A 22,274-nucleotide genomic window follows, 5' to 3' on the forward strand; every position below is an offset into this window, starting at 1 on the left:
GGTGATCAGTCACTGGAACAGGCTCCCCAGGGCAGTGGTCACAGCCCTGAACCTCTCAGAGTTCAAGCAGTGTCTGGATGACGCTCTTAATCATATGGTTTAGTTTTAGGTCGTTCTGCAAGGAGCGGAGAATTGGACTTGATCCTTATGGGTCCCTTCCAAGCCGAGATATTCTGTGATTCTAAATAAGAGAAATGGAAAACACGAGCAACTCCACTGTCCGGCACTCCTTCAAGTTATTTTCTGAGGTAGAGGAACATTATGTGGCATCATATGCACCTTTAAAGCAGCCGGAGTTTGTTACAGCAAACAAATTAAGGGGAGGATATGGCCATGATAGAAACTTAGAGGACTACTGGTATAAGGGGACTGCAGGGAATTCTGACAGAGAATCATACAAACACAGAGAAAGTGACAACGACAGGTGTGTTTGGAGAACAGTTTTTGTGTTACAATATAAGGAATGATTTCTTTAAAAGACATTGATGACAAATTATTATGGAGAATTGCTGATATCTAATAATTATGAGTTGTAGACTGGTAGGCAGTCATCAGCCAAATAAAATAATGCCAACTTATGCAATTTATATTTCAGGAAAGTAAATGAATGGCTACAATCTAGGTAGATATTGCAACAGTTTGAACCGAAGGATCTTCTCATTCACTAAATCCTAAGTGCTCTTTTTGATATCCAGAAAAAACTATTTTCTTGTACTATTATTGGATAAGGAAGTTAGAGATGCAGTTTATTAATGTTTCTGTGACATCTACACACATACTCTTCACAAGTGTGACAACGCAGAATCTCCCTCTACTGAAGCTCAGATTTGAGAATGAAATCCTCTATTAACACCTACAAGTAGAAGAAAATAAAGATGCAACTGTAGAATAATCCTCTTCCCGCAAGCCAACCAAAAAGTCACCAAAAAGTCACTATATAAAGGAAAATAAGAGGAACACATCTTACAGATTTAAAGGGAAACAATAAGTTTAAAACAAATTAAAAAGAAGAAAGGCCTGAAGAGTTGGAAAAGAAGGAAGCTTAATACAGAAGTCAAAAGAACGAGTAAGGAAAACACTCTTCTTGGACTGTGAAATCAAAATAGTCCCTTCTCATCAGCAGTGAAATCATGTGCAGTAGGTGTTTCAGTATTTGTAAGTTTTTTGAGGGTTGGCCACCTGGATGTATTCTGAAGGCACCTTAAGAATTTATAGATTTGGAGCTTCTGCACACTGAATAGCTACTACTGCAGCCACATATGCCTTTCAGTGTGCTGATCCCTTCTTAAACCCTTGCCTCAACAGCACTTTAAGAATATTCAGAATTACAAAACAGTTTTATAAATCCGTAATATAATCTTTACCTTTTAGCGTGTGATCAATTCTGGTTACTCCATTTGAGAGGCTACCAGAGTGTTACAGGCCTTTAGGGAGGATATAACCTACAATCTTCAGTTCCACACTTTCCATATGAACTAGAATAGTACAGAAACAAATTCAGACATTTCTAGATAAATAATGTATGGCATGTACATTACAGGGCATTTAATGGGACAGACAGGAGGTTTTTAAAAGCAAGTCAGGGAAATGACAAGGTGCAAGTTATTTTGGCTGTGGTTCCATGGCGTCCTAAGCCAACCTAACTGCTGGCTTTTTTGCTCCTGTTGTTCTCCTCACCCCTCCTGGTGGCTCTTAACCTCTCCATTTCATCCCCTCTAGCATTCATTTGCCCGTTTGTGAAGCCATCTCAGCACTCTAACCAGGCAGAAACACCAAACCAGCAGGTCTCCAGTATATTGAGTTTTCTGATGCACCAGTGAATTGAAATGGTTTAGAAGCAGCTCTGAGACACATGAACTGGTGCCGCAGGGATCCGCAGCCAGCTGGTACATTGACCAAGGCTGGTGTGGAATCCCGGCCTCTGCACATTTATTAAGTAATCATCAGGGAATATTGCTGCAGTGGTTAAAAAGCTATTTGCAAAGCGGCTGTTTGCTCTGTTAAAAAGATGGTTGGTTGTTTGCATGTTTGAATACAGTCCTGTGTTAGGTGAGTCTGCTGCGTGACCAAAACAGAGGTTTCCCCTGGTAAATCTTGCTTTTTTTGGTTACTGCCCTCAGCCATATGGTAGCACTGCAACAGCAAGCGTGCTTATAAAGAATTAAATAACATACCCCCCCAACCTTCAATCACTCCCTCAAAAGCTCACTCTCCCTCCTGCCCCCAAATGTAAAAGGTATCTTTTAAGGCAATTTGAAATAAGACATTGACTTTCACGCGGACGTGTCTGAGGCATTAGTTCATCCTCCTGGCTGACTCCCTCCAGCAGCAGATGCCTTTGGGAGGTAACATCTTTAAGGCATACACACAGTTTGCCAGAGCTCATTTGTCAGTGCCCTGAGGCAAGCCTTTCATCTTTTAGCCGCATAATGATAGCGGAGCTGTATTATAAATGCCTGTATTTACACGCATGAGCAATCCAGTTAAAATATGTATTCTTGTTAGCCAGTGCAAGCAGCAAATTCTCATTTGCTCCCTACCAGCCAGCAAAGGCATTCAGTAGATGTCCAGAAAACTCAGCCCACTCTCCAAGAAACCAGTGTTTGGAATCCTGCTGTAAACACATGCTGAAACTCACAAAGTTTCTGCCCAGTAGAAGCCAAACAATGCAGATTAGTCCTTTTATGAACAGATACCACTTTTTCTAGACAAAAAACGAACCCAACATGCAAACACAACTTCAAAGGAAATTAAAAACTCAATCTCAAACTTTTTGGTATGACTGATGTTTTAACAAAATGACTAAGAATCACCACAAAAGGGTGATGGAAGAATGCGAGCACAAAATCAAAATTTGCTACAAAAGCAAAGCAAAATATCCTCAGAGCTGGTCTTGATTTAAATAGAAAACACTTCCATAAATACCAACATTACAGTTTAAGAGAAACACTATACTCTTAGTGTTATAACACCACCTAGGAACTGTCTGTATGAGGAGTACTAATAATGGGTTGAGCACACTGGTTCTTGCTAGGAAGACTGGGCATTTTCACATGAGAGGACTCAGGGATGGCACTAGTGACTTAAGGTGTTTTTAAAACGGTAGAAAGTAATTGTGTTCCCATTACAAGAGTCCTGAGAACACACATCTCTAATTACCTTTGGCACAATATAAGAAAATAAACACGTACCTTGACCAGAAACAAAGACAAGGTTCAACAATAGGACCTGAACTTGCATAACGGCAATTTACACTTTACCCTGCTATTGCACTGTGACCGTGTTTTTATTGGCGATGTTCCCACAGACTTCAGAGTTTTACAGGGTCCAGTTTAAGCCCAAGTTCTCCTGAGAGCATTTAGTCTGTTGTAACAGTTAACAGGACCTACGCAAACTTGCATAATAAGCAGGGGTTAGCAAACTACCATCCTTTGTATTCTCCTGAGTAAGCTGCTTCTAAAATACTGTGGCATCATTCTCATCTCAAAAATAACATTTCTACAGACTAAAAAGCCCACATCTGCCTTCCATACACAGTAATTCAAATGAGATAATTCTGCCCAGCATAAAGGTAGGGAGGTTTACCTAGAAGTCAATCTAAGGAGTCTACTTATTGTAAAAGTTATAAGAGATGAAAGGCATGTTTCTATGCCATCCCCAGCAACAAAGACAGTTTAAACTCTTGCCTGTATTTAGATACCAGTCCTTGAACTCTCAAAGACTTTGTAAAAGATAAAATCTTTATAAACAAACAGTTGTGTTATCTTGAGTCATGCAGCATATACCTTTAAAGTGGTATCAGCTGTTCAGAAGACACTCCCATGTCTTGAAAAGCAAATCAGTATTAACTTAAGCAAAAGCTATTCTAGATCTAGCTCTTCATGGACTAGTTTGCTTTCAAAAAAGGTTAGCAGACATCCTCCTTAAAGGATCTTCACAAGAAGGCTCCTTAGATACACTTGACCAAAACAGCTTTGTTTCTGTCAATTAGATTTAAGTTACCCCAGCACAGAGCACTGTACAAAGAAGAATCTTGTTTTCAGCTAAGCTCCTACTCCCAAAAGTCACCCACTAATGCTCACAGACCCTTGGTGGAAATTGGACTTGTACAGAATCTGCAGTCTAGGTAAGTCATACAAAACCCCCCACACTTATATACTGTATGTTCATTTTTCCACTTTAGATATTGAACTTAATTTAAAATGTGGTTACAGTATCGTTTCTGTGTTATAATTTTATCTTCCCCTAAGGCAGGAACAGAAGTGAAAAAAAGCACAGGTGCACTGGGGCCCAACAATGTGTTCACATCCTTACTTCAGATGAATGAAGTGAGAGGATTTGTTCTACCTATCTCAAGAGGGTTAACGCACCTTCCAGATGATGTAATTGTTTAAGATCAACCTATGGTAATAAGTGATCATCCAAGTCCTACTGACCACATCTGGCAGAAATCAGAGTTTCTTCACATTTATTACAGCAAAATGTTGCCTATTACTCACTCTTATACTGCAGGAAGGAACTTACTGAGATGAAATATAATTATTTTGACAAGTTGAAACATTTTTTAAAAGCACCTGCTTGGCTTCAGTTCCCTTTCCCAATTTGACAGACTCAGGCACAAAAGCATCCAATTTTCCAGAGTGTATCTGTCACTCTTAAAAGTGTTAGGTCAGGACTTGAATGGAAACAAAGGCCTCTTGCATAAGGATCTCTAAAAGAAAGACCTGTTAATCAAAATTCTCACTTCTACAGATAATTTAAGGATCATCCTGTAATCCAGAATACACCTACAGAATGGACTACATACAGAGAAGCTCAGGGTTAAAACCCCTAAAGGAAAACAGAAGTGATGCAGTTCACATGAGAGAGCTCAAACACTTGAGTCGGCTCAAGTGCTGTGAACAAAGGAAGAATTGAAATCGAGACACTCGAGAATCCAGGAAGTGGGAGCACCAGAAAACCAGAATAAGTTCCATGGGTAACCTAATCCAATTTCTTTGTGCAATAACAAGACCCATGTTCTTTATTAAACTGTTCTCACAAAACAGAACAATTATTGAAGATAAATAACAGGCAGCAACAAAATTAGCTGTAGTAAGGGAAAACATCCTTTTTTTTTTTTTCCTAAATCATTCGACTCCTCCTGCAAAGGTTACCTAACTACACAGGTTGCCCACCTGCACCTGCACTGCCTGTTTGCAGCCTGTACTTGGCACAAACTCCTGCTCAGGAGCATTTGCTGATGTGCTGGGCTGCCCAATTCACTGCTTCCCATGCAATGCATTCCAGTTCCCCTTTGGAGCAGCCACGTGAAGTTGAATTTTTCATCACATACCAGTGGACACAGTCAAACAATTGGCAATATGATGGACTAACTCATTAAAGTTTATTTGGAAAATAATCAGCATACACACTCTCTGAACAAGAGTATAAGCACGAAAAAGCAGAGCTTTGAGGTCACAGCTTTGCTACCATCCCATGAACACAGTATTAAAGTTGCTGAAAGCTCCAGCGCAAAGTCAAGAAGCACCTGTCTCTTTCCAAAGAAGTTTCCAAAAGGTTTGCTTTTTTCAAGCAGTACTTTATCACTGTTTTTGTGTATTATGACTGCACAGAACCCCCTAGTTTTTCTGTGAGTATATGGAGAACAAGCTTAACAATACATACTCTTTACGAAAGTAACATTACTATTTCTTTATAGTTTTACAGAAATTATTTTTGAATTTAGAAAACTAGAAATCTGCCTCTTTTTTGTGACAACCACTACTCTAATACAGTACTGTAATTGCACCCCTCTAAAAGCTCCTCAAGCCATCTGGTACATGAAGTCTGTCTACAGTCTCCTCTCTCCTTTTATTCTCTCCATGCTCAAGCAAATACCACTCAAGCCTTTCTGTACCTCAGCTCACAGAAGACATCTACATGTCAAGCCAACTTATAAGAGATGTCCAAAAATCACACTAAAATAGCTGTAGCCTTTTCACCTGCCAATTTAACAGCTTCAATCTTCATTTGTATGACTTCTCTGTAGCAACCATTCATACTGCACAACACTGCTTCAGATAAAAAAAAATGTTTAAATACCTAATATGTTATATTGCAATTATTAAGAAAATAATTTGGAGTATTGAGGAACATTTTCAGCATTACAGTGTCTTATTGAAGTTTAACTAGGAACAAAGTTTAGCCTTCTTTCTGGATTTATTTGTATTTCAAAAGCCAATCCAAGAAGAAAAATGTTACCTATGTACCAGTCACTCCTGTAAACTAGAACTTGAGCAGCCATTGGGAATTTAGCACTGCAGTATTTTCCAACAATAAGGAACATTATATGTTCAGCTGAAAGAGTACTCTAATGTAATATTAAAGCCTGGGTTTGTTTGTTTTTTTTTTTTTTTTTTTTTTTGGAGCCCCTGGCAAATGCTGGAACTCCGCTGCTTCCGAGCAGCTCAATTATTTTTATGCAAGTGACAGCAGGTAGCTATTTAAGTAGACTGTTTTGTTATATATAAATGCCACTACAGACAAGTCTTTGTATGGCTCTGCTATACTTTTGTGGCCTAACACAAAACATTAGTCCTAGTTATACCAATAGCATAATTACATTAAAAAAATCCATCTGGTTTTAACTATGCAAGATCTAGTCAAAGAAAGTATCAATTTCAGCTACCGGGCTTTCCAACAAGAAGCCTTTGCAAAAGATAATTAAGGCTTCCATCACCCTACCAGAGGTAACAATGAGAAACAAGTCTAAGCCACAGGAGCACTGGTCTGTTTTTGACAGTGGTATTTAAGTATTTATTAAGCTCTTTTTCATCCATTTATTCAGTTGGCTGGCATCCATCTGCCACATGTAACATTTAAAAATGCACAGTTAGCAAGCTGCTAAAATAAGGAATCTGGATAGTGTTTGGTTGTATTCCTCTATTAACATTAATAGGCAACAGCTTCTAGAATTTGTCTTGCTGATATACTTAAACTCTGCCTAAAGCAAGGATGGAAAAAGGTCCCCCTGCTAGTATAAAATAGGTCAAGTACTGGAAAAAAGCCCCATACATTTTTTTAATATCATTATTTGCATAAGTAGAAAAGAAACTCCCAGTTTGTCACTGACCTCTATCAATATTCAAGCAAAGTTTTACTTTCAGTTTTAAAATACAGATGTTTAACTATTCTGCCAATGTAACAGTCTACAAACTGTAGCACAGATAATGTTGGACAGCTGATGACCAAGATCAATCCCAAAAAGCTAAAATCTTGCTAGTGACAGTGCGAGTACAAATTTGCAATTTTTAACATTTCCGTTCAGAAAACATCCATTCTTCTAAACCCCACTGATATATATCATTTATGTAAATATTTATTTATTAGATCCAGTCATCATGCTACAGTACTAGGTCAATAAACCTTCTGACTGTGAGAATACACCAGCATAAGGTAGGAACACAATGAAATCTATACAAAATTTTATAGCAGCTTTCCAGAAATATGCTTGTGACCCATCTAATTCAACTAAAGTACTGCAGATTTAAAATATTTACTTGTCTTCTTAGCATACCTAATGTTTAAGAATAGTTTCTTGTTTGATTCCCAAAAATAAATATAAGCTTTCAACTGAAAGCATTTATTTTGCTAGTTTTCCGAAGTGGAGTCTGGGGCAGGGGGCAAAATGCTTCAGGCTTGTCATCAGTCATCTTCGGTACATAAAAGCTTCTCCTGTCCCAGTATTCATCACATCCAAGAGATACTTTCTTCCAGTGAAATATGACCAGAGCACTCATTTTATTTTCAGCAATTCAGTCTGTTTCCATGGCAGCACTGCGGGATTCCTTAGCCACCATGAGTCGCATTAGCTGACTCTGGAATTTCTCGATCTTCTTTACGTCTTGCGCCTGGTCTGTTCTATACAGCAAACACTGTAAGAGAAAGTTGATTAATATCAGATTTCATTTGAACTGTTTTTGTCCTGTTTATGGTTGCAAGACATTTGTGCTTGGAACATATAAAACAAGGCAAGTACTCAAATGCTCATTTGTGGCATGTTGTTACCATGAGGCAGCACCAACACACATCTAACTTGGTTTAAAAGACACATGCATCTATGTTTACATTTAAGTTTCTCTGAATGGCTCATGCCTTCCATTTTGAAAATAACAAAGCTCATGATTTATCCTAGGTACCTTCTCTCTCAAAAAAGTGCTAAAACTTGGGTTTTAAAGCTGTCTTTAAAAGACACTTTTACTTGTGCTGTGTAAAAACAGAAGCAGATTTTAAACCTGAAATTATTTTTCTATTCTCTGTATTCTGAAAGCAAGTTTATTTTGCCTTTCACAGTCCTTAATATTACACTGCCAGTGACAAAAAAAAGAAAGCCACCAGTATTTCCCACTGAAGAGGATCCCTTCACCAAGCAAAATGTGTTTCTAAGACAATCCTACATAAGGAACTTAAAATCTGATTTATGATAAAAACTCCTTCACCTGACAAGCCTGTAAATACAAAAGGAACAAGAGTAATAGACCAGTAATTTATCATAGAAAAACTGCTTTACTTTTGCAGACTAAGTAACTTCTTACACCTGTATGGCATGAGTATGGCTGCCCAGGCTGATTTAGCAATGAATAAGCCCCAGAATACTCCATTCTTCTAGTGCTGTCAACACAACATCTTTTGCCAGCACCAAATCCCTATTTTAATTCAGAGACAAACAGTAGAAAAAATAGTTTATTTTTTCCTTCAGCTATATTAGTTCTACAGAGTTTGCAGCAAAGAAAACTTGCCCTTCCTGCCTTCAGAAAACAACCAAACAAAAAAACCCCACCAAACCAACCCCATCCTCCCACCAGTGTAACAGCTTTCCATGACTGGAAGCGGGTAAGAAAACAGTCCAAGTTCATGGATCACCTGATTCCAACCTTCCCCTACGGAATATTTCAATTTAGTTGCCCTTCACTTCCCCATTATCTGTGCCTCATACTCCACATCTCACCCAAACTTTAGCCCTATTACTCTGTCAAGAAGTGTCATTGCTGGAGTTTCACATCTCTCCCAGGTATTAGAAATACCAATGCCAGACTACTTCTCTTGGAAAGAAAAAATCTGATTTTTCCAAATCTGAAGACAGAAGGGCAGACTACTGTTGCTTACTCTGGACTGCAGAAAAATAACTTGGCTATAATGTCCCTAGTACCAAGAACCTGTCACTGGCATGCACATCAGTATGCACACGCTGACCCATTTCTACCTGCTGCCCACCATCTCACATCCCAGCTCCACACATGCTTCACTTCGTACAGCAGCCCTTGGAAGGACACTGCAGAAGTCCATGCTGCGTTAAGTACTACAACTTTTACTGAATGCATAATTGACACCCTAACAGTATCCAGAAAATGTGATTTCTTAACTGCAAATGAATGTTGTTTTTCAGTCTGATATAACTCCACTGTCTCCTAATCACAAAGGAGGAGCTGAACCTATGGTTGGAAGCTGTCACCACTCCAGGCAAATGAGAAGGATCACAGTCATGCCAGTAAACACATGTGTGCGAAGACGCTCCCGAAACACTACAGCGGGAGCTACCAATGTAGTTCCGTAAAGCATACTCAGATAGAGAGAAGGTCCAAGATATTTGTAGTGCTTGTTTCCCTTGTTGTCATATAATCCTAAAATAATTATATTGAGATCCATAAAGAACGCTGAAGTGTTAGAACTTTTCACTGACTGTGCCAAGTTGAACCACACGTCAATGTCAGTTCATAGAGCAATTAGGGAAGTTTGAGCAAAACAAGCTTTTAGGAAACTGTCAGGCACCCTCGAGGCAACGCCTAAGAGCTCCCAAGTTGACTGACAACAAAACATAAGTCCCTGAGAGGTGCAATAAGCCCTGAAAAGGGAACATGTTCTGTACTTACAGCTACATCGTCCGTTACTTTGATACAGAGGTTCCCATCACAATGTCGATACTTGAGAACAACCCGCACCTGGAACAACAAATATTTTAAGAATTAACACCTACAGCTAACAATTCTCAGAAAATATCTGAAGGAACTCTATACAATTTCAGATTACCTTTTATTATAAGTATGTACTGCTTCACATTTTTACCACCTCTGTGGTGGTCCTCAGCTCTGCTGGCTGCTAATCCCACCGTCATGATGGTCTGGAAGTTGAACCATCCCACTTCCCTCCCTAGCATGTTAAACTGATATTACAGTAGCACCTGGAAGCTTAACATTGGGCATGTTCAAAACCACTGTAAATACAGCAACTGTATATCACACTTCAGAAAAACTAAATGGAAACATGTTTATATCCATGAAACACTTAAAAGAAACAGTTCTACACGAAGAAAGGGATTAACTGAGTGGGGTACGATCACCAATACTTTTTTTCTTCTAAACTATTATGTAGAAGTCATATTTCCAGTCACTACAGTTAATTCAACAGCTGAACTGAAACCTACACACAGATTTGAAGTGGTTTGATGTTTCTGCAAGTGAAAAAGGAGGGTACAAGAATAGTAATTTTAGAGTAATTAAAAATCAGAGGACCAAAGAGAGTTCTTCTAAATGAGATTACTTTCAAGACTCAATAAGGCTAAACTTGAAGTCTGAAAGCAAGCATGCAACTACTCACTAAAACAGCTGCTACTGTAGTTACCTGCCCTGTGTTTGAACCTGTCCACAGTCCCTCGGGACTCTCTACTCACCAAAGTTCTGAAAACCACAGTGATAAAAATCAACACCCTCAGCAACTGACTGAGCATTAAATGCTTCCTCCTGAATGCAGAACTGGCCGCAGCGACTTCATATCTATTGTTTCCAGTCTCAGCTAGCACCAGTAATTAGAAACAAAGTCAGGTGTCCTTTTGAGAACATTCCGAACTCAAACTATAAATAGGTCTGGTGAACCTACTTGACTACAAAACATATTTTGAGATTCCTGCTCCGAGATGGATCTCATCACAGATTTATCCTTGTTGTTTAAGAAACTGCCCTCCTCCAACCACAGCCGTTGTGTAACACAGCACCTCTCTGGACCAAACAGGCCCAAAAACACAACAGGCTGCCACGAGCTGCAGGCATGGACTTGACAGATAACCTGCTCCTGCAAAAGGCAAGACCCCTCCTTACCTGGACCTCTCCAGCCCAGGACAAGCACACACTCATCTCCCACCATTCTTCATCCTTTGTTTTCCTGACCAGCCCCTGTTACATACAAAGGCTCCTCAGGGTAGTTCTCTGGAAAATTAAAAGAAGGGTCCTTGTATTGTGACCCTGGGGCCTATGTAAACTATTTCATAAATAGAGACGTTTGTTGCCATGGATGGGAAGAGATCACATTTGGAGGCCCCTTAAGAAAAGGGGAAGAGCTACTCCTGGCTGCAGTGACTTCCCTCCTTTCTAACTTAATTGACTATCACAGAGTATAGGAAGGTAAAACAGGGCAATTTTAGTATCAGTAGACAGAGGGCAATTGCATATGAAGTGATCACCTATGCTAATTAAAGGTAGATGTTAAACACTACTTCTGAAGGTTTCCCTGTCCTCATTTTTGGGGAAGAAAACCAGGCATTTCTTACTGAAGTCTTCTTGTGCATGAGTTTCACATTACCTTTTGTGCTGTTTTTTGGCTAAAATGCAATGCTGATTCTGAAGACTGAAATTGCTTTTAATGTTCGCACAAACTATACTCCTGGAAAAGTTGACAGAAACGAAAAAAAAGGGCGCATGCCAATCAGTTAATTTCTAGAGCAAATACCCTTTAGGAAGCTAACACCTTCCAGTCTGAAGTGCCACTGCAGGCAACAATGCAAGGTAAGTGCTAATGAATGCCTTCTTTTAATTTTTTAGGAAGACAAATTCAAATTATACAGTCTTAAATGTTGTAAGCTCATAAAATAAACCAATTCTTGATACACTCTTCATTCAACACTTCATTCCACAGAATTGTTCTAATCCCGGTTTCTAACACACGGGTACACCGCAAATGAGCACGTTGTAACACCGTCCCCTGTGTGCGCTTTTGGGATGTTAAACATGAACTTCCTTCCGTTTCGTGGAAAAGGTCGGTCAGGTGCGACAACAGCCAGTAATCCCCATCCTCGCTGCTACCTCTCGCCTCCCCCGCGCAGCCACCCGAACCGCATCGCCTCTGCGAGAGGCCGCAGCGACCCACGGCCCAGCGGGGACCCGCATCCTCCCCGCGAGGCCGCCCCGCCCGGCTCGGCAGCGGGCTGCACGACCCGGCCAGAGAACCGCGTGCCTCCCCGGGCGGCCAGAGGACACAACACGAGAGCGCCGGAGCCACCAAGCCGCCCACCACCTCACCCCACAGCCGCACCTCATCGCGGCCTACTGCGGGCAGCGGAGGCCCGCCCGTCCCGCTGCCCGCCCGCGAGGCCTCTAGACCCGGCCCCGGCCCCACCTTCATGGGGTCGGCGAGGTAGAGCTTCTCAGCAGCTCGCGTGAACTCCTCCCAGGCCTGGTAGTGCGGCATGGCGGGGCCGCGCCCGCACCGAGCTCCGCTGCGCCTGCCGCCGGCAAGATGGCGCCGTAGGCGGGCGCGGCAAAGCCGCAAAGCCGCCGCCTCCCATTGGTCATAGGGAAAAAGCCGTCCAATCGCGAAGAGCGTGATTCAGATTCCGGCCCCGCCGGCGGAGCGCGGGAGGCGCGGGCAGAGAGGAGAGCCCGGCGGGCGGGGCCGTTGCCACAGCGACCCCAGCAGGCGCGGCGGGACGCCGGCAGGCGCCTCCCCCACCCCGGAGGTGAGCGCGCCCATTGGTGGCTGCGCCGCTGCACGGGAGTGACACAGGCTGGGATTGAGGGTTCGAGCCCCGCCGCCGGCGGAGGGGCCGCCGGTCACAGAATCACAGAATGTCAGGGGTTGGAAGGGACCTCGAAAGGTCATCCAGACCAATCCCCCCACCGGAGCAGGAACACCGAGATGAGGTTACATAGGAAGGCATCCAGGCGGGTTTTGAATGTCCGCAGAGAAGGAGACTCCACAACCTCCCTGGGCAGCCTGTTCCTGTGCTCTGTTACCCTCACTGAGAAGGAGTTTCTTCTCAAATTTAAGTGGAACCTCCTGTATTCCAGTTTGGATCCGGGGCTCGGCGCTGTGCGCGGACGGCACCCGCGGGGCTCTGGCAGGCCCGGCCTGGGCTGTCTGCACCTCAGTCGCCCGGGCCCAGATCGGGGCTTTGCTGAGTTGGTTTCTACAACTGCAGCTAGTCCGGGTGTGCCCAGGCTGGAAGGGCATGTTGAACAAAAGGGATATTTAGGCGCAGCTCGCTGGCTTCTCTGAGTGGCCATAGCCATTTCAGAGGGGTGCAGAGGCTCAGCTCGCCACTGGAAATAAAGCTGCTGGTTTCAGAAAGAGACTGGAAGTTATAAAACTATAAAAATAAGGCGGAGCCCTGCTTTTCAAATATATATACGTGTGTGTAAAGTATTTACGTAAAACTGACTAAAATTAATTTCAAAAGTGAAATGAAGGAGGAAGAAAGTCCTGCAATTTCTCCTATTACATTTTCAAATCCAATTTCTTTTAGTGACTGGTGATTTTTGTTCCTTAATTGAGCAAAGTGTATAACCACAGCGCTAAGCTCTGCCTGTGTTACATGGCTTGTGTAACCACTGCAATTACTATAAACACTTAAAAATTACAGTCATGTATTTTCTGTTTCATAGGGATGCACTGAAAACCCAGAAGCTCCTGATAATGACTCACAACTTCAAGTTCGTTTTACTGAACTGAGCAAACCTCAACGGTGTGGCCAGGCAATTAAACTGGAAAGTTTAGGGCAGATCTGCATGTAAGGGGACGAATTATGCAGGCTGTTCCAGTTTCTCCTAGCAACATGTGGAAATACCAGCTGTAGGTTTTTTGACCACAAAAAGCACGATAGGCGCAAGGGAGAATGAAAAACAACATGGCATAGAAATAGAAGGCTGTATGGGAGGTAAGAGGAGAAAAACTAGAATGAATTTCCCTGAGTCAGTAAAGCAGAAAATAATTGTTACTGTGGGGATCAACTCTGAAAAAGTCTGCAGTGATCAGACTGCCAAACTTTAATAAATTGGGACTTGTGGGTGTTATGTGGTCTAAACAATTCTGCTAAAGGGCTTTGTACCAATGAGTGAGGGCTATGAATAGTGGAAAGACTTAAGACTTTTTTATTTCTTTTTTTTTCTTTCCCAGAACTGCTCACCGAGTTTGGATGCTGCTGTGTCTGAGAACTCAGCTTCAGAAACGTAAGAATTGTCTTTGAGAGAGGCTGGTAATAATCAACAGCTCTGATTAAAGGTGATAGATACATTGACAGAGGAATTACCCCAAACACAGAACCTAACCTGGAGGGAGTGCTTCTTCACTATCTTGGATTTTGGGTAGCCATTGGTAAGAGCAGAGTAGGAATTGCTTTTGGTAGTATTTTACAGACACAAAGGGGATGTAAATACATGAAAATGAAAGGTGTGGGGAGTGGAAACCCTGTAACATGTGTCATGTTTCACATGACCACTGCTCACCAAATTTGGATCCAGGTTTTCAAATGGGATGCAGATATTTTCTTTCAGAAGGAGGAGTCCCAGTTTTGGGCTGTCCATTCAGAAGCACCTTAGGGTTGCTTTTCAGAGGATTTTGATTCAAATGTTTGTAATCCTTTATGTGGTTTTTTTTTTTTACACAAGAGTCATCTTAGGAGATTGGCAACATCCAGTCATTAGCCTTGTAATTCACAATTTCTGCAGTTAAGCTAATTCAACAGAACAAGATTAGAAAACAAACCCTTTTTGGTATTTCTTTTTCCTTAACACAAATGATTTCTGTGATCCAGTTTAGGATGCAGCTTTTAAAACTATTGTATGTGTACAACTTTGGAGGTGACACACTGCAGCAGTCAGGGCAAGAAACAGCGAGAGGGATTTCATAATTTGCCTCACCTCTGAAGAAAATGTGATGTGTCACTGTGACAGTTACATACGGCCTGATACAGAATTCCGCGTAGCCTGTTCCTGGCTGCAGATCTTAAGGATTTCCTCTTCCCTGCCACCACCAGCACCTATGGCCCCATGGCTGTGCTGCCACAGCTGTTTGTAACCCTGCACCGCGGATCAAACCAGTGCTTGGATTAAAAGCAGCGCCGTTTTTAGTAACACGTTTTTTTGACTGAGATCAGTTAATTTTTCCAGTTTACTGTGTGGCCTTACCTACTGTTGTGCTGACACAGCTGTTCAAAATTTACCTTTTTTGGTGGTGAGACAGGATATGGGAATTCCTACTGTTTTTGCTGGCATGCCACCAGAAATGGGGGGGTGTATGTGAAACCACCCCCTGAAAGCAAGGCCAGTTGCTGGAATCTCGGCAATTAAAAAGAGAAGCTATTTCTGAGCCTCAGGGAATGTCTGATACCTATAGTTAGTGTGCTGCTTCGTGCTGTTGTTCTCCTCTTTCTTGGAGAACAGAACATTTTTTTGACATCTTTGAAAAGTAACTTAGACGACTGCAGTTATTCAGCTGTAAGTTGTATTTGATATATGTCCAAAACTGTATTTTTCAAGTGAGTTCCAGTGAATGCGGTAATAGTAGAAAGCTTTCAATGAGCTTTTTGTTTAGTGAAATAAAATGAACAGTTGTTTATCACTGTGTGGAGTGTTTGGTATGCAGCCAATAATAATTTAGTAGTTAGTAAGAATTCTGCTAAAACATACATACTTATCTTGCTTTCTTTTCTTGAGTTCCTGCTTTCTTCCATGCAAGAAATCATTCCAGCAGTCTTGACAGCCATTCTATCACTTGTAAGTGAACTTTAGAATGCTACAAAACCTCATTTGCCCTTTTCCCAGTGTCTCCTTGTATACTCTTGCTATATTCCCTAGACCACCATAGCACCTTAGCTAATGTCTTTTTTAGCTTGGTTTTAAGGCCATGAAAAGCTATGAAGCAATAATGTAAGTACTTGTGGGATGGAGATTTTTCATGCGGTTTTTCCTCAGGCCTTTCCCCCTCATCCAACCTGTGTGTACATGATTAATGATCTCTCTTTGATCAAGCTTCTACACGCATCGCCACTGCAAGTTCTACTTCGTATAGTTATGCTCAGGCATCTGGATCCCACATGGTAATTTCTTTAGGTTTTTATCTAGTGTCTTCCTTTGCATAAATGACAAACTGCATTATATCTTCAAATACCATCCATGGTGATCTCGAGTTCTTGCAACTCCTACAAACTTCATGGAAGTTGCAGCTGCTCAGCATCACACTGCGTTAGATATTTGGTTTCCCGTTCTTCACATCAATGCTTTTATTCAATACAAAGCAGGTGCCATATTCTTATTTGCAAATGTAGTTTTCTTCCCTGGATAAGGTATTCAGATAAGAGTATAAAATTCATTAGAATAGTTATCTGTCACCATGAGATTCTACTGATGGGTAAAACAAGTTGATCTTTCCAGCCAAAAGAAGCTTTGTGTAGAACACTGTGTGCTATCTTGCTAAATTATGGATTTGATGAGAAATAATAGGACAAACTCTGATCTCAGTGATGCTGCTGTAAATCCAGAGGAATTCCGTTTATTTCACTGGATTTTTTCTTGTATCTGTAACAGTTTAATTAAGAGCAGACTTTGGTGCTGAGATGATAATCCTGTTCTTGGACCAGGAGCAACATAAAGTCAGCACAGTTATACAGGCCTAAAAGGGTGCTAATGAGGAGTTAGTTACAAGGCAATTATTGCTGCCAGGAATGCTTAATACTTAAAGAAGGAGATACAGTAACAGCTTTCAAAATAGCTTCAACCCAGCCCTCAGTAAAGCTAAGGAGAAGGCACGGGCATGGTGATTTTACATTCCATTCTTGTGTGTGTACCGTCTAAAACAGCTTGGGATTTGTACTGATGCGAACTTTAATTACATGGTGGTTGTTGGTTTTGTTTTTTTTTTGAAGGGACATTTATGTGTGTAAGGATGCAGGTAGATCTTGAGTACAGTGTGACCTGATGTCTTTGACATCTCACTGGCTTCTGGATCTCAGTACCCACGAAAACCAGGGCTGCAGTCAGAAGCTGCTCCTGCTCCTGGATGCGTTATAACATGCCAAACCCAGCCACAGGTTTTCCCTCCACAGCTTGTGAAGGAGCACAGAACATGCTGCTCCTTTCTATGGGCGTTATGTTTTAAACAGCTTGGCCAATGATTTTGCCAGGCTTAGCCACATATACTTAATTACACCAACGCTAATTTTCTACTTCTTTTGCACACAAGCATCTTATCAAGTGATTCAGACTCATAATTACAGGGTAATTAAATATTGGTGTGACTTGATAGTTAAAATACAGTTCATGACAATTAAGACTGTATGTGGACAGCAGGATTTAGGCCTCTGTCCCAATGCCTGTTCCAGCCAAGTCACAACTTCCAGGCAGGATGAGACCCGGGTGCACACTGCTGTCGCCCCTCCTTTTCCCCAGTGTCCTTGTTCCTGTGAAAGGAAACACGTCTCAGGTTGGAGCCAGGCGGGAGCCATGGGCACACCGTGATTCACGCGTCCTTGACGTTTTGGCCATAACCTTCCTCAAGGCAGCATTGTTTCCTAGTTTGCTTTAACCATTAGAAAAAAATCCTGTCATTTAATAGGGTCTCATCTAATCTTACTGTACATTAGGGAGTTTCTATATGTGCATATCAATAGCCATTGCACTAGCAAGAGAGCTGTCCCTATGTACGGCTATATTGCCAGCCTGGCCTTAACAGAAACTGCCCTTTCATTTTTGGATGCTGTTCTGACAATGGTCTTGTTAATCTGTTTGCTTTTGGTAGCTAGAAAGATGCATCCCTTCTTGTTAAGTGGTCAGTTTAATCCCTTCAGCATAATAACGTGTTCAAATTAATGTGCTGTCATGCAAGAGACATATGTTAGAGAGCAGCCTCTATTCTGTCACAACACTGACAACTGAGATTTGAGAACAAAACAGCGGTCCTCATGATGGCCTTTGGGGAAAAGAAGAACACATCTGGTAGCCAGCTCATGGACCGGCATTTGGAGCACTCTGGAAGCAGACAGATGCTCTCAGCATTAACTGCTCATAGATTTTGTGTCACCATTAAGTGAAGTTTCTGAGCATGCTTAAGATGGGGTTAGATCATCTGCTGGCACACACTGGAGGCGCATTGATTTCTCACATTAATCTTTAAATAGAAAAGCTTTTTCTTTGATAGGCATGACTTAAGGCTGGTTTACCTGTGCTATTCATGCTGCCATGGCTGACGTAACTGAAGAGTACAAGCCACCAGAACGGGCAAGTGAGATCAGATGCCGATAGCGATACCTGCCCCATTCTCCTGGAGCTGTGTAACTGCATCTGGGGAAGAAGGGCTTTCAGTACCTATAACTAAATTGACTCCTAATTCTCAACTACATATCTCAGCCCAGATCAGATGGAAATTACCTCCTTCTCAGTTCAGCCTGTGGAAAGGAAGGCACAAGCACTTCTTAGTCTGCTGCGCTGCACCAGCTGGTGAATCCCACCGACCTCTTGCTGAAGTGATAGAGTCTTGCGCTTCCCCTTTCCACTGGGCTGCTGTGACAGCAGAAACATGCAGCTGGTGGGAAACTGTAATTTCTGCTGTTCGCAACGTAAATTCATGCGCGTCCCTAAATCTGCGCCATCTCATTCGAGTGGACTCTTGGTTTAGCTGTGTCAGCAGAAGAGGCTGGTAGTCCCAGCAACTTGTCATTGCCTTTTCCCGGGAATTAATGCCCCCTCATGATCTGTTCGCAGAGATGCTTGTGCGAGTGCCCCTTAACCCACTTCAATCAAACTGGGTTAGCAAAAACCTCCTACTTAATCCATTTAAGCTAAGTCTGGCTCGGGTTGACCAAAGTAGGTTAGGGGTGCCCACATGAGCCGCTCCGCAGGCAGATCTGAAGAGGTGGTAATTTCCACAAGAAGAAGTAGGACGGGCTGAGCAGGGGGAGCGGATCTGAATCAGCAGCTTCTCCCATCCCCTTGGCTGCAGGCAGGAGAGGACGGCGGCCACTGCCCTGCACTGCGCAGACACACGGACATGCTGGGCAGCTCAGCTGGCAGCCATGGCTTGGGAAGCCACGGCAGCGCAGCTGTTTTCCCATATACTCCTTCCCGTAGTTAAAACAGTAGAAAAACTTTGCACGGAGCAGCTGTTGCCAAGAATGCCCAGCTGACTGCAGCCTCTGCAGGCTCCTCATGCTCTCCTCCTCAAGTGTTTGTCCTTGGTCAAGAGTTGCTGCAGGCAGAGGTCCAAATTATGGGCAAATTAGTGTCAGAGTGGATTCTTGGCATTTGCATGGCCAATTCCTGAAACAACTGCAAGCATACATGTTCCTTTGATGCTTTACTTCGTGGATTGATCTGAAAGGTTAACGTGGGTATTGATCTCTTCTTCCAAGTAACAAGTGATAAGACGAGAGGAAACAGCCTCAAGTTGTGCCAGGGAGGTTCAGATTGGATATTAGGAAAAATTTCTTCCCAGAAAGGGCTGTCAGGCACTGGAACAGGCTGCCCAGGGAAGTGGTAGAGTCACCATCCCTGGAGGTGTTTAAAAGATGCGTAGATGAGGTGCTTAGGGACATGGTTTAGAGGTGGACTTCGCTGTGTTGGGTTAATGGTTGGACTCGATGATCTTAAAGGTCTTTTCCAACCCAAATAATTCTGTGATTCTATGATATAGTATGGCAGTTTTCTATAAAAGACATCTGATACAGAGCTGGTGTAGCTATCAGGCTCACAGGCCCACATAACACATGCATGAGAGCTGGGATCTGTGCTGGAATCTGGGCTTCCTCACTTCCAACGTGGTGCTGCTGTATATGATCCTTATCACAGAGGTTGCAAGTATTTATCTGGCCCTTTGGTTGACGTCAAGGAAGTTCAACAAGGTGAGGCAGTCTATCCCCTAACAATCGTCTTGAGCCTACACAGAAATTTTAACCTCAAGTCTGTACGTTTAGCTTTTAATGAGATTTGAAGTATGTTAAAAATATGAAAGGAGATGTAGGTAGTGTTTAGAAGTGGGGGTACGGCTGTGACTTTATGTTGAAGGGATAACTACCAACAAGATTTGAAATGTGTCCAAACAACTGCATTCTTGCTGAGGTGTTCTTCTCTCTTCATTAGCAACTTTTCTGATTTTGTTATTTTATTTTATGCATACAAAGCAAGTCAAAGGTTGAAGTGATCTTGCTGCTTCAGGAATAAATGACAAGAGTTACCCATTCTTTCAGATGAGGCTGAAGTTTAGAGGTCATGCAGACACCAGAAACACATATGCAAGGGATGCAGACAAAGGAGGAAATAGTTACCTCTCTCATCATTTTAAAGCCTGGAGAAAGATGCAGGGCCTTCAATCAATTCCCAGCCTGATGCCCACCCTCCTTCCTTCTCTCCCTGCCTCTTACCCACTCATGGCTGGGAGGGAGAGGAATTGGGAATGGGATCTGCGTGTTTTCTGAGGAATCTCTGTACCAGATCTCTATTTATAAGGATTCAGCCAATTTGTGTCCCCCTTATGCAGCACAAAGAGATGAGGTAGGGCAGTGTGTCTGCTCATACATATTTCAAATACCTTTTTAAAAAAATAGGGTTGTTTTCACTTTTATTTGAAAACAGGGTAAATCTGGCTGCCCTAAAGCTATCTCCTCTTCTATGTAGTTTAGTCTTGTTGATTTAAAAACAGGAATCATGAGAAAGATTTGCCAGTGTAGCGTTTGCTATGCAAAATTTACATGCAGCTGCTTTGAACTGAATTCCCAGCAGAAGTGAAAGGATTTTGAGGCTTCCAGATCTTAGCAGACTGCTGGTTTTTTGCAGACAGAAATCTGTATGATATGTACTTCTCCAGAGATCCCTCCCAGCCAGCTAGGACTGTACTATCGTTCTACACTGCCGAGACATATTATCAGCTTTTGGGAGGGGATCCTTCTGGACCTAGAAAGTTAATTAGCTTTGCTTGTGAATGTCTGTCACTAAAGTGACTGATTACTTTTTGGAGGGAACGAAAACTCTTGTCTCTAGAGTTGAAAACAGCAAAAACATGCAAATTTGTGTAAATCTTGATGCTTATATATCTTCTGTGGGGAAACACTCTTCTCCATATGTGGGGAAACTTTTCCAGCAGTTCTGTTTCAGTTTCTGGAATTGTAGGTTGAATCATAAATCTAGTCTTATAGATGGAGATCAGGAGTGTTTGAAGGCTGTTTGCAAATCAAATGCTGGTAATGTCGATTAAGACAGTCTCGCCTTGCTTGACTCCAGCCTGACCAGTTTCACAGAAGCTGAGAATCTGTTGACACTGATAGTTTTTTTTTGGGTAATGAAACCATGATCTAATCGAGGACCAGAGCAGTAAACAAGTGGTTTGCTGTTTAGACATGTAACTACCACAATGAAGTTAATGCAGGCCACTTATAGGTGAGGTAAAGATGTCTCCTGTGTTGACACAGAAACCTCCTCACTCCTTGGTGGCAATGCTAACTTCAGCATGTGGATGCTTTTCTCTTTGGGAGCAGGATCAACTTGATGCCCCATAAATCTTACAAGGTATTCTGTTCATTCCTCAGAGAAGTATCATGAGGGTTAATTATTTCTCTGCTCTGACTCAGGCAGTGATTTTGTGCCAGAGGATTCTGGCAGTGAGTATAATCCTGGTGATACCCTCAGTGAGGAAACCATTGTTAACGGTGTTGATGAGGAAGCGCTAATGGAAGCTGAACCAGAGCCTGATATAGAATTTGAGAGACCTAAGGCAAACAAAGGAAAGAGGTTGGAAACCTCACTGTTTGCTGCCTTCAGAAGCACTTCTTATGGAAAATAACTCTCTGTCTTCTTCCCCCTTCCTCCCCATCCGAACGCAGGCTGCAGAATGGCTCTCCTGAGGCCGAGCTGTGCTGGAGGGAGGGAGGGCATGCACTGCTGAAGTGCTGGTGTCGATCGTTGTTCCCCTGGGAAGCCGTGCAGCAAGGAGCAGGTTTCAAACAGAGTAAGAGTCTCTTCAACAGCAGAATGAGGCTGCCAGATGGGGGGCTGAGGCCCTCGCTCTGCCCAGGCTCCAGTGAGGCATCGCTCCAGGGCCAGTCAGCACTGTGCATTACAAATACATTGGCCCTGTTACTCTGTTTGGGACCGGTGCTGTGGAGTTAAGATGTTGCATGAATAAACTATATTTTCCATACTGTTTTCCTCTATTGGTATTTTATAAGCTCATGGGGAGAGACCAGTGATATCTACCTGCTGTGT

General features: G+C 42.4%; 1 protein-coding gene across 2 annotated transcripts; it reads right to left on the bottom strand.

Annotated features, from left to right (window-relative positions):
- Window positions 1-5,364: 5,364 nt before the first annotated feature.
- On the bottom strand, window positions 5,365-12,584 carry SRP9 (signal recognition particle 9). 2 transcript variants are annotated; one of them, XM_065834747.2, is made up of 3 exons: window positions 12,427-12,584; window positions 9,912-9,980; window positions 5,365-7,916 (listed from the first exon to the last, which is right to left on the bottom strand). In XM_065834747.2, exons 1-3 carry the CDS (start codon window positions 12,496-12,498, stop codon window positions 7,797-7,799), a joined length of 261 nt encoding a protein of 86 aa, XP_065690819.1. In that variant the 5' UTR covers window positions 12,499-12,584; the 3' UTR covers window positions 5,365-7,796. The 2 variants fall into 2 exon arrangements, with proteins under 2 accessions (XP_065690819.1, XP_071662049.1); XM_071805948.1 differs by having other exon boundaries at window positions 12,343-12,579.
- Between the last annotated feature and the right edge of the window lie 9,690 nt (window positions 12,585-22,274).

Source organism: Patagioenas fasciata, chromosome 3, assembly GCF_037038585.1.
Source record: "Patagioenas fasciata isolate bPatFas1 chromosome 3, bPatFas1.hap1, whole genome shotgun sequence".
Taxonomy (NCBI): Eukaryota; Metazoa; Chordata; class Aves; order Columbiformes; family Columbidae; genus Patagioenas; species Patagioenas fasciata.

What these genes read in the sequence shown, in the direction of transcription:
- SRP9 (XM_071805948.1), bottom strand. Translation starts at nt 12,498, where the DNA reads ATGCCGCACTACCAGGCCTGGGAGGAGTTCACGCGAGCTGCTGAGAAG. An exon ending in CCGCAGTAGGCCGCGATGAG is followed by an intron (nt 9,981 to 12,342) that starts GTGCGGCTGTGG and finishes TTGTTGTTCCAG; the next exon opens with GTGCGGGTTGTTCTCAAGTA. An exon ending in AAGTAACGGACGATGTAGCT is followed by an intron (nt 7,917 to 9,911) that starts GTAAGTACAGAA and finishes TTTCTCTTACAG; the next exon opens with TGTTTGCTGTATAGAACAGA.